Raw genomic sequence first — 16553 nt, 5'->3', positions numbered from 1 at the left:
TGACTGAAGAAATGAGGCAGTATGCTAGGGAGGTTTCTGCATCCAAGATAGCAGAAAAGAAAAGGATGAAGATTTTGTATGAAAAAGAAAGGGATGAGCATCTCAAGGCTGCGGGGTATGTGCCTACTCCTGTCATTGCTGCTTTAGCTTCTGAGTTAGAGCAAGAAACAGTTCAGTATGGAGCAACTCTGCTTTCTCAAGCCTTGAAGAATAAGCAAGCTTCAGGAACAACTTCATCAGAACCAGTTTCAAAAGCTCCAGAAGCAATTCATCCAGAAGCTCAGTCCTCAGGTAATCCATCTAAAGCTCCAACTAATACTCAGTCTCCATCTCTACCCTCTTCACCCTCTTCATCATCCACAGAATCAGATGACCAACCCTTTAGCCAACATATAGACAAGCTTCTAAAAACCAAACCTACCAAACTAACAGAATTTGGAACACTTGACTATGAGAGTACTCAAATAGAATTTTCAAAAAATAGGATAAAACTTTGTGAGAAATTCAATTTGCCTACTACTCATCCACTATATCCAGATACTCCAGAACCTGTTAGTATACAACAACCTGAACCTACCCAAACAAACTCACCAAATAACCAATCTCCACAAAAAGCCTCTGAAGTAGCTTCAGATGCAACTACTTCAGAAACCCCCCAACACCAAGAATCCTCAACCCTTCACAACTTAGAAAAACATCTAGGTGGTGAAATGCAACCAACACCCACTAAGGCCTCTAAGACAGTTTCTGAAAAGACTGTCTTGGAAACCCAAACAGAAACCCAAACCATCCCTGAGCAAACTGTTCAGGAGCAAACTGCTTCTGAACAAGTTGCTCCTGACCAAACAACTTCTGACCAACATATACCTTCTGACCAAACAATAGAACAACAACAACAACCAGATTCACCCACTATAATAGACTTAACCTCTGACCAACCTTCCACATCAAATACAACTCAAACTGAACCTTCACCCATCCCTGACCATATCTTGGAGTCTGAGTATATAGAGGAACAACTGATCAGACTTAGTGATGAGATTCAGGCACTGATTCTTCGCAGAACAGTTCCTGTACCTCCTATTCACTATTATGATCAGTGGATGGATCTACAGAAGAGCTTTGATGAGCTGCTGGATCAGCTTAGAACTAAATGTGTGTCATCTCACTCTGCTATGCTGAAGAAGCTTTTGGATGATATGCATGAAGCAGCTAAGGAGAAAGAGCTGAATTTTGTGCCTCTGCTGGACATCACTCCTTTCTATCCAGAAGAAGAGTACATCACTAGGGCTGCTAGAATTCAGGCTGGATATAAAAGAAGAATGAGGGAAAAGGATGAGCTACTTCAGAAGAAGGATGATCAGATCAAGTATCTCTTAGAACAGTTGTATAAGCAAGCCCAACCTTAGTTGCACACCCAACTCTAGCTTGTTTTTTACTTTTGTTCTTAGTAGCTGTGTCTTTGTATCTTAATCTTTCTTTATATATATTATCATTGTTTCTGGATCTTGTGCTTTTTCACCTTCAATATGTTTTACAAGCTTTAACTCTGATGATATTTACTGTTTTTAATGCTGCTTGCTCTGATACTCTTTCTTTTGTTTCTATTCTTTTTGTTGATGACAAAAGGGGGAGTAAATGTATAGTATTTTTTAAGGCACTGAGCCCTACTATAACCACTTCTAAATTTCTTTTAAATACTTCTGATTTAATTTTATAAGTATTTTATTGAAATTTAATTAATAAGAATAGAACTTAGGGGGAGCTTACAAACCTCACCTTAAAGATCTATTAGACTCAGGGGGAGCTTACAAACCTCTGTCCCAGTAGTCAACTTATTAATTAGATCAACAACAATTGAACATTTTAAATACTATTGTTTGTCATCATCAAAAAGGGGGAGATTGTTGGAACAAAATGTGTTTCACAATGAACCTTATTAAGTTTTGATGATAACAAGGTATTAAAAATTGTCAATTGGTTATTACTAATAATTGTTTAAGTGTACAGGACCAAAGGCTACTCAAGTTATTTCAATAGGTCTTGGAAGAACAATGGAAAGAAAAAGAAATTCTGAGCATCTGAAGAAAACTGCTCCTGAAGCTAAACTGCTCCTGAAGAGATGACGTCATCAGAAGCAGAAAGTCATCAGAAGCAAAAGTTTTCATCAGAAGCAATATCTTCACCAGAAGCTACATTTGATCCTTTAATCAAACTGAAGATTCAAAGTAGCTGATTCTCAATTCAGTCTTATCAAAGAAGAACGAAGAATTGAAAGGGAGGTATCAACGGATATATGGATAGCACTGAGCTCTTGTCTCTCGTTAATAGAGTTGACAAAGTACAAGTGTACAACCACTACCTCCACTACTCTGTTTTCTGTCTACGCTACAAGACAAAACAACAGCCATGCCTGCAGAATTGTACACTCAAGATGGGAATGAATTTGAAGTTTATTCTTCAAAGGACTACACCCAAATCAGGCAAAGGATCACTGGTGGATAATCAAAGGATTTCAAACGACTCTTTAGACGTGCTGATTATCTCAACGTCTCTTTCACGCCTCTATATAAAGGAGTGAAGACTTGAAGATAAAAGATAGAGATACATAAGTTTAAAAGCGCCAAAACTCTGTCAATTTGATTCTACAAAGCACACTGAATTTCTGCACTGATTTGATACATCTTAGAAATTCAAAGTCTAGAGTCTTTTCTGTATTGTATTGTGAACACCACTGATTGTATATCAAGTGTTCAATTCAAACTCAATTCTCTGTATTTTTGTTTGATTAGAAGTCTCTCGCCTGCGTGCTTGAGCATTAGAAGTCTCTTGCTTAGTGCTTGAGCATTGGAAGACTCTTGCGTGTGTGCTTGAGCATAGTTTTGTGAAGTCTCATACTTAGAAAGTATTGAGCAGTTGTAATCTTGTGATTATAGTGAAATCTCCTTGGAAGTGCAAGGGGGACTGGACTACTTCCGTGTTGTGGAAGGAACCAGGATAACTGCCTGTGTCTTTGTCTTTCTTTTCTCTGCTCTGTTCTTTTCCGCTGCAATCTGACTCTGATCATTTCATCAGAAGCAATCAAACTGCTTCTGAAGTTTTATCAGAAGAAGTATTTTTTTTAGAGAAAAAGAAAACACAATTCAACCCCCCCCTTCTTGTGTTTTTCACCTTCAAAATAGAGGAGTATTAAAGTAATTTCCTATAATTTCAGGACATTTGTAATGTTTTCTATATTTGAGTCTATAATCAGAGTTTTCCCGAAACATAGCAATTTTAGGATGTTCTTGATGTAATTCACGAAGAAATCATGCAAATCGGAAAAGCAAGACATCCCAAGATTTATGTGGTCCTTGGGAAGACAAAGATTGACGATTCAAGAGGCCTCATAAGACGTTACAGAGGGAGGAATTTTGTTCTCAAGTTTCAAGATATCTTACATTGAAGAAAACACTAAAACGGACGAAGAAGACGGGCGATTAAGCACTGAATTTACACTGAAACGCCTGGGCGCTTTGGAAAAGCGTCTAGGCGCATTAAGCTGGCCAGAAAAAGAGCCATGCACATTCGAAAAGCGCCTGGCGCATGGCTCACTTAGCCTAAAGCGCCCAGGCGCATGGTGACTTGCGAAAAAAGTCACTTTTTGTAACTTTTTCGCCCATGGAAAACCCATACTTCTAGCCCAAGTCAGGTGGAAACTTTCCCTATAAATACCGTCTTCCTCATTCATAATTTCTCGTTCAATACTGGAGCAGTTCAAGAGGAAGCCGATTATAGGAGCCAATGAGGAGTTTTATCTTCTCCTATCTTTTCTAGGGTATGTTTTTATCTTTTTTGTATCTTGTCTTTAGTTACCAAGTGTAATTAAGTAGTTACAGGTTAGAGTTCTAAGAAGAACTCCTATTTATTTTGTTGGATAATTATTTAATTATATGCCGTTTATTTAGTTATTTTATGTTTGCTATTTAGTTTTATTAGTCTAGATTTATTTATGTAGTAGACGCAACCCCATATTAGATACTTAGGTTGTGACAAGGCCTAACATTGTTATTACTATTTGGATGCTTATATTTTGATATTTATGTCCTTATTCTAATAAGTATCTGTCTAGGATGTAATTAGTTAATAGCTAGCAAAAGATACCGAAAGAGAGCTGACCCTAGTAGTAAGTACTTAGGAGGTGACATTACTAATATTGAGTAAAATCTGCTGAACCTAGAAGGTAACTAGTTAGAGATTAGGGAAACAAGTGGTTGCTTGAAGGAAATAAGTTTTACCTAATAGAACAATTCTCCTCGACCTTTGGTAAGGTACACGCTCATAGGGCTTCCTGTTTGTAGAACTACCGAGAGGTAGAGTGTGCATTGAGATACCTATGATTCATGGATGGGCTAACATAATGGAACTTTAACACTTCATAGCCTTATGAAAAACTTGAAGGTCAATTTAAGTCCACGCTTCAATTACCTTTGAATTAACAATACAACACACGTAAAGATCACCATATGACCAACAGGTGCAGTTAGCCATCGGAGGGATATACCTATAACCAATTGGGAGAGCAAGGCCCCACACATAAGGATCACGTGCGATCAGCAGGTGTAACTTGACGACCGACTAGGTTAAAAACGTCCCACGGCCTTATCACTTACATAGTTCACTTAGAATAACTAGATGCGACATGTATGCTAATTAAATATCCAACAAATAAATAGGGGGATTCGAAGAATCCTCTAACCACTGTTACTTTTCTGCAACAAAAAACATGTAACTTGCTCTATTGCAAACAGATAAAAATTTCAAATCTCTTAACCCTTATCTCTTTATTTTATCGTCACCTTAAAATAAGTAACGCGAGATGTTTGGACGAAACGACAATCCATGTGGATATTATACTCACTTATCACTTTATTACTTGGCAAATGATTTGGTACACTTGCCTAATTCGACCATCAAATTTTTGGCGCCGTTGCCAGAGATTGTTGATATTTTGAATTAAGCAATTCAAATTACTTATTCATAATTATTAAGAGATGAACAACAAAAGAGAGTAAGTTGACAGATGAAAGATTCCAAAAGCATAGATATGAATTTATATAAGAAGGGATGGATGTATAATTTGTATATTTGGGAGGGGAAATGTTAATTTTGAATTCAAATTTCACATCTCAATGAATCTCTTGTTATAAAATCCTAATAAATTTTATTTATGTCAAAACTAATTATGACACATTGTTAAATGTCACTTAATAGAAAGCAATGTGGAAGAGCAAGTTTGTCCGATTAAAAAGCAATGAGGGACAATAAAGACTTTGCAAGTGGTTTGAAGTGAAAAAAATTAGATTTATAGTTAGCTTGACCTAACAAATAAAAAACTTTAAAAGATAATAATGATTATGAAATTACAATTATATTTTTATTTATTGAGAAAAAAAATTGTTTGAGAATCCGTCAACTTCAATTGGAATAAACAACCTATTTCACATGTCCATCCTTGTCATCTATAAACAAAGTCTCCATTGGTCCATCCTTAATGTTGAACAAGAATATAGTTTGTTCATCATTGGCATCTTGTTTGTTTGGACCTCAACTTACATCATTCTCAAAAAATCAAATGTGGAAGACTTTGCCTTAATTGAAGTTGAAACTTGTTAATGTTGAATAAATTATGGTGGCGAAGCCAAAAATCCGCCTAATACAAACAGTTGATACATTAGATGGAGGACTTGAAGGCCTATAGCGGAAGCATGGCGGCCAATTTACAATACTTTATACTTAGTTTAATTTTGGTCAAATGGTTCTTTTAGTTTGACAGAATTCCCAAGTTAATCTTTAAGACTCTTTTTGATAAAAATAGCTGATAGCTGATAGCTTATAAACTAATTAAAGTGTTTGGTAAAAATAGCGGTTGAACTAGCTGATAAATACAAAATTACATAAAATGACATTATTAATTCATATAAAATTTATACTACTATAAATTAATATTTAAGATATTTGATAATTTAAATATTTTAAATTTAATAAATGTTTATATATTATTAAATTATTGTTTTTCAGTAAAAATTTATTTTCAATTTATTTCGATTCAGTTTCCGGTTATTATACATTAATAAAAAAACTATAGTATACAAATTTATTTTAAGAATAAAATAAAAAATAATCAATTCATAAGATTGAAAAAAAAAATTGTTAAAAAAAATGAAGGATAAAACAAAAAAAAAAATACGTATGCATACATACCCAGCAGTAGCACAATTGAAAATAAAAATTACATTGCACAATTAAAAGGACAACAACAATAGAAAAAAAAATTGTATGTATCTTATAACAATGGTTTCGTGGTAGAGATTCAACCATTGTAAGCTTAATCGTGTGTACATGTAGATGTATCATCGTTTTTGTTTTGTTTTAAATTATAATAAAATTAATTATTAAGGGTAAACATGGATTTTAGTTAAAGTGGTAAGGGTATAAATGGAATAAAACATGATAAGCTATAAGCTATAAGCTCAAACGCTACTTGTAATAGTATCTGAAAAATAGCTTATAAGCTCATAAAATAAGCTATAGGGTGTGTTTGGTAAAAATAAGCTATAAGCTAGCTGATAGCTGAAAAGCTAGCATATAACTGATGGCTGATAGCTTATAGCTGAAAAAGCTCGCTTATTAAAATTAATGTGTTTGGTAAAGTTGGTGGTTGAAGTTGCTGGTAAATATAAAATGACATAAAAGTACATATCTATTTTATTTATTTATAAACAATTTCACTTAATATATTTATTTTTAAATATTTTAATTATTTTCATCTTTAAAATGTAAAAATTATAATTATTTTCATCTTTAAAATGGTAAATGTGGTATTAAATTAAATTGTGATTTTTGTGTAATTAAACATTTTAACTTTGATATAATATATCTTTTTTAAAAGAACTTTCATATAATATATCTTTTTTATTATTTGAAAATTATATAGTTTTATTTGAAATTATAAATAGTATATAAACTAATAGAATGCAAGAGGATCTATATATAAAAGGAAAAAAGAAAGTGCATGGCTGTTCAGCAAACCCGAAAAGAAGAAGAAAAAAATGGCAGTTAGTTTGATAACGTGGGTTTAGTGCTCACTTGTTTAAAAAAATAAAATAAAAATAAAGGTTAAAAAATGGAAGAAAGTATAAAAAGCTAAAAGCTATAAGCTAAAAAGCTACTTGAATTAGCTTTTTAAAAAACGTTAGAAGCTAGTAAGAAAAGTTTTTTACCAAACACATCTCATTCTATCAAAACAAACTTATAAGCTAGTCCAACAAGTTATAAGCTAGCTTTTTTGTGTTACCAAACACAGCCATGAGCTCGTTGTAAAAAATCGTTACCAAACAGAGCTTTTTTTGTCAAACGAGCTTATAAGCTATAAGCTATAAGCTCATTAGATGGGCTTACCAAACAGACCCTTAGTTTCGAAAGTTTCAATTAGATCCTTTTTGTTTGACATAATTTCAAAATTAGTCCTTTTAAGTTTCAAAAGTTTTAAATAGATCCTTTTAGTTTTAACAGAATTTCTAAGTTAGTCCTTTAAGTTTCAAACTAAAAGAACTTATTTGAAACTTTTTAAACGATGATGGTGAAAAAATTTATCAACTAAAATGACCTTTTTAAAACCTAAATGAGTAACTTGAAAATTTTGTAAACCTAATTAAAACTTTCGAAAGTACCTTAGAAATTCCCTCAAACTAAAAAAAAAAAAAAGCCTTTAATTTTCATGCACGGTATCACAACAACCATTCATTTGTGTTACTTGTTATTGTAAAAGTCAAACAAATAAAATGATCTACAAATTTTGATGATGTGACACTCTCTAAGCCCAAATAAATATCATTGTTTTATTCAATAATTGAGTTTGATTCATAGTAGAAAAAGTCAAACAAACTTGTTTATATTAATTTTTTCTTTTTGCAAGGTTAGGATTCCTTATTGACCTATAACACAACATAATTCACATTTTCACTTCATTCAAAATTATATGAACAACAACGACATTAAATCCTCTCTCAAAAAAAAAAAATTAAATCCTTTGTTTTAAAAATAATGGTCTTGTTAACGAGTGTCCCGGAGCACTCTTTAAACAATATAAAATACTCCATCCGTCTCATATTAAATGATACAGTTGACTCCGTCACACATACCAATGACGTTTTTTATCTTTAATATCTTTAATTCTCTATTAGGAAAAATTATGAAAACTTAATATTTTGAATATATTCATCGAGACGAATCCAACAATATTTTATATGATATTATTTATTTTTGTATATTAGTAAAAAAATATAGTCAAAGTTTAAGTCAAATAGTGCACATTATCAACCAGATCATCTATTGTAGGACGAACGGAGTAAGCAGTTATTCTTTAAAAAAGTCAAATATTTCAATTTTTAAGGTATTATGATTACATGCATTTTCATAAATACTTTTTTTTTGTGAAATGATGCATTTTCATAAATACTTACTATTTATGTTCCATAAAGAGTGTCTCGGAGGCACTCGTTAACATTTTTCTATAAAAACATTCTTTGACAATTACTTATATTATACTCCCTCGGTCCCTTAATGTAGGCACCCGTTTCCCTTTTCACATTTCTTAAGAAATGTTGTCAGTGTAATTAATGTATCTGTTTGTATGTGTATTAAATTTGACTTTTCATATTTCAAGACAAGATAGTAGTATTAATTAGGGGTATGTTTAGGAAAAAAATAATAAATGCATATAGTAATTTAAAAAAGGGTTTACCCACAAAAATAAAATCAAATGGATGCTAAGATACTAGGACAAAAATAAATAAGTTAGATCTCTTTTTCAGTATCACTATCACCATTGAATCTCTATATAAATTAGCATTTTCCTTAAATTAAATACACGCAAAACAACAATAACAAGGTTCTAATGCTTAATAGTCAAACAAACAAAAAAAAACGGGGGAATATAATTTGATAAAATGAAAATGATGAGAACAAACTCACACAAAAAGAATGGAGAACAATAACCAGGGGCTTATGCTAATGGTGTTTTTTTTCTTCTTTTGCTCCATGCCCAATTTCTCTACGCAGAAAACCTTTACTACTATAGCTCCAAATCAATTTATGCAATACGGTGATACTCTTGTTTCTGCAGCTGGAATGTATGAAGCAGGATTTTTCAACTTTGGTGATTCACAACGCCAATACTTCGGTATATGGTACAAGAACATATCGCCAAGGACTATTGTGTGGGTTGCCAATAGAAATACCCCGACACAAAACTCAACAGCAATGTTGAAACTTAACGATCAAGGAAGTCTTGTTATCGTGGATGGCTCCAAAGGCATTATCTGGTCCTCCAATATATCAAGAATTGTAGTGAAATCAGTTGTTCAGCTTTTTGATTCGGGAAATCTTGTCCTGAAAGATGCAAACTCTCAGAACTTTCTGTGGGAAAGTTTTGACTATCCCGGTAACACTTTCCTTGCTGGAATGAAGCTGAAAAGTAACTTAGTTACTGGTCCATATAGATATCTCACATCTTGGAAAGACCCTCAAGATCCTGCTGAGGGTGAGTGTTCATATAAGATAGATACACATGGTTTTCCTCAACTGGTTACTGCAAAGGGAGCAAAGGTTCTGTATAGAGGAGGGTCATGGAATGGATTTCTTTTCACTGGTGTTTCTTGGCAAAGACTGCGTAGAGTCTTGAATTTCTCAGTAGTAGTCACCGACAAAGAATTCTCTTATCAATATGAAACTTTAAACAGTTCAATTAATACTAGATTGGTGCTAGATCCATATGGAACTTCACAACGTTTTCAATGGTCAGATAGGACACAGATTTGGGAGGCTATATATGCTCTTCCTGCAGACCAGTGTGATGCTTATGACTTGTGTGGTAACAATTCTAACTGCAATGGTGATATCTTTCCAATATGTGAATGCTTAGAAGGTTTCGTGCCAAAATCTCAACCAGAGTGGGAGTCATCAAATTGGTCTGGTGGGTGCATAAGGAAAACACGTTTAAATTGTCTCCATGGCGATGGATTTTTACCGTACACAAACATGAAGTTGCCAGACACGTCAACATCTTGGTATGACAGGAGCTTGAGCCTTGAGGAATGTAAGACAATGTGTTTGAAAAACTGTTCTTGCACTGCATATGCAAATTCAGATATCAGAGATGGTGGGAGTGGCTGCTTACTTTGGTTTGACAACATTGTCGACATGAGAAAACATCCAGACCAAGGACAAGACATTTACATACGGCTGGCATCTTCAGAGCTTGGTATTTTCATTTGCTATTACATATTTTGTCCTTTCAGTTAGATATAGCATAAATTTACATATTTCACCATTTGTGTTGATATTATTATGGACCAGTAAATTCTCATTTCACTTTCAAGTAACTATTTACCAGAGCTATTTCTAAGAAAAAGTTGTGTTCAACTTCCAAATGGAAGTTTTGTTCTCTATCGATGTTTTTTTCTTCTCTTTAGTATACTCCTATACCTTCTTGTTGACTGACATTAATTTCAACCCTCAGATCATAAAAAGAATAAGCGGAAATTGAAGCTTGCTGGGACTCTTGCAGGAGTTGTTGCATTCATTATAGGACTAACCGTTCTCGTATTGATCACATCAGTATATAGAAAGAAGCTTGGTAAGCCGAGTGAAAATGGTATGACTTACTTACTCAAATAGCGCTGCAAACAGAATTAGTTACAAATTACAATGAACTCTAAAGTTTGATAGATGTGTTCTGTTACTTTCTTAACATTAAACAACATAAACTGTTACTTCAGGGTATATAAAAAAGTTATTTCTCTGGAAGCACAAGAAGGAGAAGGAATATTGTGATTTGGCAACAATATTTGATTTTTCAACCATCACTATTGCAACAAATAATTTCTCTGTCAAAAGCAAGTTGGGAGAAGGTGGTTTTGGAGCAGTGTACAAGGTATAGTCTTCGATATCATGTTAGTTTATCTATATAGTTATTTCACCATGTACTCTAAGTACTAAAATTTTAAAAAATATTACCAGGGTGTAATGGTAGACGGCCAAGAGATTGCTGTTAAAAGGCTTTCTAAAACATCGGCACAAGGAACCGAGGAGTTCAAAAATGAAGTAAACTTGATGGCAACACTTCAACACCGTAATCTTGTTAAACTTCTTGGTTGTTCTATTCAACAAGATGAAAAGTTGTTGATCTATGAATTCATGGCCAACAGAAGCTTGGATTACTTTATTTTTGGTTTGAACTTTCTCACCAACGAAATTAATTTCTCTTAGTTTAGTTTTGTCATAATATAGTTCCCATGCTAACTTAAGAATGTGAATTTTGTTAGATACTATGCGAAGCAAATTGCTAAATTGGAATAAGCGCCTGGAAATTATTGATGGAATTGCTCGAGGGCTGTTGTATCTTCATCAAGATTCTACACTAAGAATCATACATAGAGATATGAAAACAAGCAATATTCTTCTTGATATTGATATGATTCCAAAGATAGCAGATTTTGGTTTAGCCAGATCATTTATGGGAGACGAAGCAGAGGCTAATACAAATAGATTGATCGGATCATAGTAATATCTAACTTATATTTATTTCAATTTTAAGGCTTAAATGACTTTTTCGTCTTTGAAATATATTTCAGTTTTCGTTTCTATTAAAGATTTTTATCAGTTTGTATTCCTAAAATACAGGAAAGATTGTCTTTTATCCTCGTTATTTTGGTTTTAGACTTTGATAATAATTGTTCATATTGGAGTATTAGTCCATAGAGTAGATACTATACATGGACTATGTCCAATATCAACAAATATTACAAGCATTGTGTTCTATGTTTTAGGTATTATTACTGATAAGAATTTTAATTAGGGACATATTACGGTACTTATTTAAACCTTCAGTTCTGTGCCATGTTGCAGCTCCTTTTACTAAAAACAGCAATTTCTTATTCTTGCAGTGGATATATGCCTCCAGAATATGCAGCGGATGGATCCTTCTCAATAAAATCTGATGTTTATAGTTTTGGAGTTGTTCTACTTGAGATAATTAGCGGTAGAAAGAATCATGGATTTCGCGACCCACTACACCGTCTTAACCTTCTTGGTCATGTAAGTTTGGAAGTGTATATGTTTCTCTATCTTGTGACACACTGTATCCTTTTTAGTTGCTTTTCTTATATCCCTTTTTTTGGTCTCAATAAATCTTCTGCATGGGAAGGAATTCAAAATGAAAACTAATTTATATGATGATGATAGTTTAAAGTGAACTCCACACATACTAACACACAATAAATCAATCAATCAAAATCCACATTATAAGTGTTGAGCTTACTCATGTTGTAACTTTGATGTCATTTTAGGCATGGAGACTATGGATTGAAGAAAGACCACTGGAGTTAATAGCTGACGTATTATATGATGATGACGCCATATGTACAGAAATACTAAGATTTATTCATGTGGGTCTATTGTGTGTACAACAGAAACCAGAAAATAGGCCTAACATGTCATCTGTGGTTTTTATGTTAAAGGGTGAAAAGTTACTTCCGAAACCAAGTGAACCCGGGTTCTACGCAGCAAGCGATAATAAAAATAGCATAGAATCTTCATCTAAAGAGTGTTCAATAATTGAAGCTTCAATCTCATTATTAGAGGCCCGATAGAATGCCACTGTGTGTGATACTAAATTCTTGTTTTGACAAATATAGATACAGATAGATCATAGAACACTAATGTGTTGTACATGTGTAATTTTATGTTACTGATTCTTGATAAATTCCTGTTGTTAAAGTGTATTTCAAAAACTTATTTAAATTACTATGCCATTTTCTATCTGGTATTGTAAATCAATTATTGTTGAAATGTAACAGAATTATAGGATACTTGAGGTCCATTTGTAGAATCGTTCGGAATCTGAAATTTCATATTTTTATCTTTTGGAATGTGATTGTTAATATGGAACCATCACATGCTGCAAACATGCTCTCTTTTTGTAAAAGTTAATTTCTATCAGAAGGTTTATGATAGGGGCTCATATTGGTAGTATGAGATGCTCACTCAAGTATTTGAGTGGCTTTGTTCTCTCTTTTAGACCTAGCTTTAAGGGAGGAATTTTCAAGGGCTTGATACTTGTCAACTTATATCAGAGCTGGTTGTCGGTCCAATGTAAAGGGGTACCAACAAATTAAATGGGTTGACGGGAAAAATAGATTAAAGAGTTGTAAAGTGCACTCGTCGTGACACCAACTCTTGGACTTATGATACCTTAAAAATCGGTTGGTTGAGTCGATAGGCCCACATGCCCATCGCTCCCAGAACCAAGTTGGAGAATTGAGAGGCCCATGACCTGATTGCCTAGGACTCGTGGTTGGGGAGCCAAACTCCTTCCAGCTTAGGGAAAGGATTGAGGGGCAAGGAAGCTCCCAGATATCCCGCCCTAGTGACAAGACGGTACTTATAGGAAAAACTAATGAGCTGCCTGGGAAAAGTCCCATCCTTCCCTATATAAGGAGGTCTCTAGCCAAACCCTAATTCATTCACTTTCCACCCCTCTAAATAGTTAAACACCAGCGGCCTAGTGTTTGACTTTCTCATCCTATCACTTCTCTCACCTTCTTAAGGTTCAATTTCTTCACAACCTTTGGCTTTGTTGTCTTTTTTTGAAAAAATAAAATAAAATTGAAAGCTCTAAGTACTACTGCCATAGCAAAAGAGTCATAATTACCAAACAGTTTTGGATGTCGAACTTAACTGGTTCAAGAAAAACCCACTTGGGTTGGCCTGGTGGTATTGACTTGAGATCTGAGAGTGTGCTCCTCCTTAAGGTCTAAGGTTCTATTCTCCCCGGTGCCAATTTCAATAGACTAATTTAGCTTCTTCAAAAAAAAAAAAAAAGGTTCAAGAACGCAGAACAGCATTAGCAAAATCATCTTGTGGAACAACATTATTAGTAACCACATATTCATCAACAGGATTAGCAGATTCATCAATTACAACAGATGCATTAATGCCACAATAGAAAGGAGATATGTCTGCAATCTTGCAGGCAGAGCATTATGAAGATGCTTGCGGTAAGCAACGCCGCAATACAAAGGAGATTAAAGAAAAGGATTGCATTTCTATTGTGCTGCTTGATGACATTATTGATTTCTACCTTTTGAAGATCAGAAAGGTATGGTGATTGTATATATTTACTCTTTTTTTCTAAGAATGGTATGCTTAAATGATTGTTTCGTTAGATTCCTTTAAGTTTTAATCTTGCATATTTTCAAGTTGTGAGATGTTGAGCATTGCTTGAAGTTTTCATATTCAGTTGGGTGTCGTTTTTGTTAGGTGATTTATGATTCAGTGGATTTTTGTAGCCGCATCAGTTATGTGCTTAATAAACTTGCTCACTGTCGTTTTTTATCTTCCTTTTGTGACATATCCCTATCATTTGGTGAATATGATGAACTAATTCCATATGTTTACTTAAAAGATTGTGTCACAGTTTTTAGAAAACTGTAGAATATAACTAATCAAATTAATTTATTTTATGAAATCGTTGAACCGTTTAAAGACCGTCACATATTTTATTAGTGTTACCAGTAATATATAAAGTGTTACAAAAAAAATATAAACAAGTAATACTTTATGAATGTTACTAATAATACATAAAATATTACCAAAACTCTTTAGTAACATAGGTTTTACCTAACAATTGTTCAGAAGTTACTAAATTTAATTAGTAACATTTTTCTTGATTTAGTTACATTTTTTAATTGTTACTAAATCTCAATTATGTTGTAGTGATTGTTATTGACAACATTATAAGATTTTGTTGATATAGCAAATACATTGTTATAAGGGGCATTAAGAGCAGTTTCTGCAGCAACCAAATTAGGTATTGGGATTGGTATTGTAGTAGTTGCACTGCCATTTCCATTTCAAGATCAATATTTTGTTGCATTAGGAGTACGTAGTATGGGTAGCTGAATGAGTTTTTTTTGGGCTATCTCTACAAAGATGATATAGATTAGTGAGTATTTCTCTCCAAAGCACATTAAGATCTCACCAACTTGGGAGTTGTTTTGGCTTTTCAAGTACACCCCCAACCTTGATGTATCCACCACTATGAACCACCGCTGAAGTTGCAGCACACCTACCCGACCGACTCTTATCTTCCCCGGCAAGAGCATGTATATATATCACAATTTAAATATAATAGAACGAACATTTAAAGGTAAAACCTTTTTTCCAAGAAAATTAGATAGTTTTTTATATGGAATAACAATAAAATAAAAGAGTAGTAAATCATTTCATCTTGTCTACTTTTTCAAATAGAATGGTAACTATGTTCTCTTACATTATGATATATCCAAACAATAAAATGAAATTTCTAGACCATTTTGTTGGTTTTTGTTCTCGTATGAGACCTTTAGGTCAAACATAGTAGGCAACGTGCCATGTACTTGGCTGCAAATGTTTAAGTATTTAGGGGGTAGACAGTGATTGAATTAGGGTTTGGATAGATGCCTTCTTATTTAGGTAAGGATTAGGGTAGCCACGTAGCCTAGGCATCCGGTTCATGGGCCTCTCGATTCTCCCACTTGGTTTTGGGAGCAATGGGCATGCGGGCCAAGTGATCTGATCAGTTCACTACCCCCTAACCACGAGGCATGTAGGATAAAAATGGTTTGAACGGGGTCCTTTGGTATGAAGTAAGCGATCCTTCCAGTCGAGAACCCCCCCCCCCCCCCCCAAGCATGAGCCTGTCATCAACATAGCCAAAACTACATGATCCAAAGGTTGGAAGATCCTTGGTTGCACGAAGAAGTTGGGATGACATTTTCAAGAGATTAATTAAATGAATTTGATTATGCATTTAGAAACTTGAAACCATTGGAACTTTAAATGGATTCCAGTTTGTGTTTAGGATGGTTATGCATTTTGTATTACTTAGTGAATTTTGTATGCCTTTTGTGCATTTTGGTTATGCAAGACACTTCTATGATTGCAATGGTTGTGTATTTTGTAACTCTAAGACAAGTTCATATGGAGTTTTGTCCTATTCATTGTGGCTATGTAAGACAATTCGAAGTTATTGTTAACAAATGTCTTTTGCTTTACATACATACGGTCATAACAGCTTATGATTTGATTGTACACAAAAAATATAGGTCATGATGAATTGATTGTGAACAACACAAATATCAATAGATACTACATTGTCTTTCAACAACTTCATTCATTAAAATGGTTGAAATAAACCATTACATTAAACCATTAAAGGGTTACATTCATTACTTCTTCAAATATGCAAAGAAAATTAGCCAAGATACAATACCAACAACACCGTTAACAAATTGCCATTTTCTTCCTTGATTTTTTAAGCTTCATCTCCAACTTATCATTTTTCTTAGATTCCACAATCTTTTAGTAATGTCCTTCACAAGCTATACACGGTTTCAATCAGAAGTAGTTTCACAGCAGTAAAATGTGATGCATTAGTAGAATTAGGCAATTGACTTATGGGTTCAGATGTT

At 33.7% G+C, this 16553-nt stretch overlaps 1 protein-coding gene across 2 annotated transcripts; it reads left to right on the top strand.

Moving 5' to 3' along the window:
* The first annotated feature begins 8941 nt into the window (after window positions 1–8941).
* On the top strand, window positions 8942–12971 carry LOC11416195 (G-type lectin S-receptor-like serine/threonine-protein kinase At4g27290). 2 transcript variants are annotated; one of them, XM_013603561.3, is made up of 7 exons: window positions 8942–10303; window positions 10562–10678; window positions 10821–10975; window positions 11062–11272; window positions 11367–11604; window positions 11988–12138; window positions 12390–12971. In XM_013603561.3, the coding sequence occupies exons 1-7, from the start codon at window positions 9025–9027 to the stop codon at window positions 12690–12692; spliced, it is 2454 nt and encodes an 817-aa protein (XP_013459015.1). In that variant the 5' UTR covers window positions 8942–9024; the 3' UTR covers window positions 12693–12971. The 2 variants fall into 2 exon arrangements, with proteins under 2 accessions (XP_013459015.1, XP_003598704.1); XM_003598656.4 differs by having other exon boundaries at window positions 8943–10303; window positions 10562–10696.
* The last annotated feature ends 3582 nt before the right edge of the window (window positions 12972–16553 follow it).

The sequence above is a fragment of the Medicago truncatula genome, chromosome 3 (genome assembly GCF_003473485.1).
Source record: "Medicago truncatula cultivar Jemalong A17 chromosome 3, MtrunA17r5.0-ANR, whole genome shotgun sequence".
Taxonomy (NCBI): Eukaryota; Viridiplantae; Streptophyta; class Magnoliopsida; order Fabales; family Fabaceae; genus Medicago; species Medicago truncatula.
This window is presented reverse-complemented; position numbering and strand designations above follow the sequence as displayed.

Excerpts from the sequence above, each read along its gene's own strand:
- LOC11416195 (XM_003598656.4), top strand. The coding sequence starts at position 9,025 with ATGGAGAACAATAACCAGGGGCTTATGCTAATGGTGTTTTTTTTCTTC. Across the intron at positions 10,976-11,061 it reads GTTTTGGAGCAGTGTACAAG|GGTGTAATGGTAGACGGCCA; the intron begins GTATAGTCTTCG and ends AAATATTACCAG. Across the intron at positions 12,139-12,389 it reads GTCTTAACCTTCTTGGTCAT|GCATGGAGACTATGGATTGA; the intron begins GTAAGTTTGGAA and ends ATGTCATTTTAG.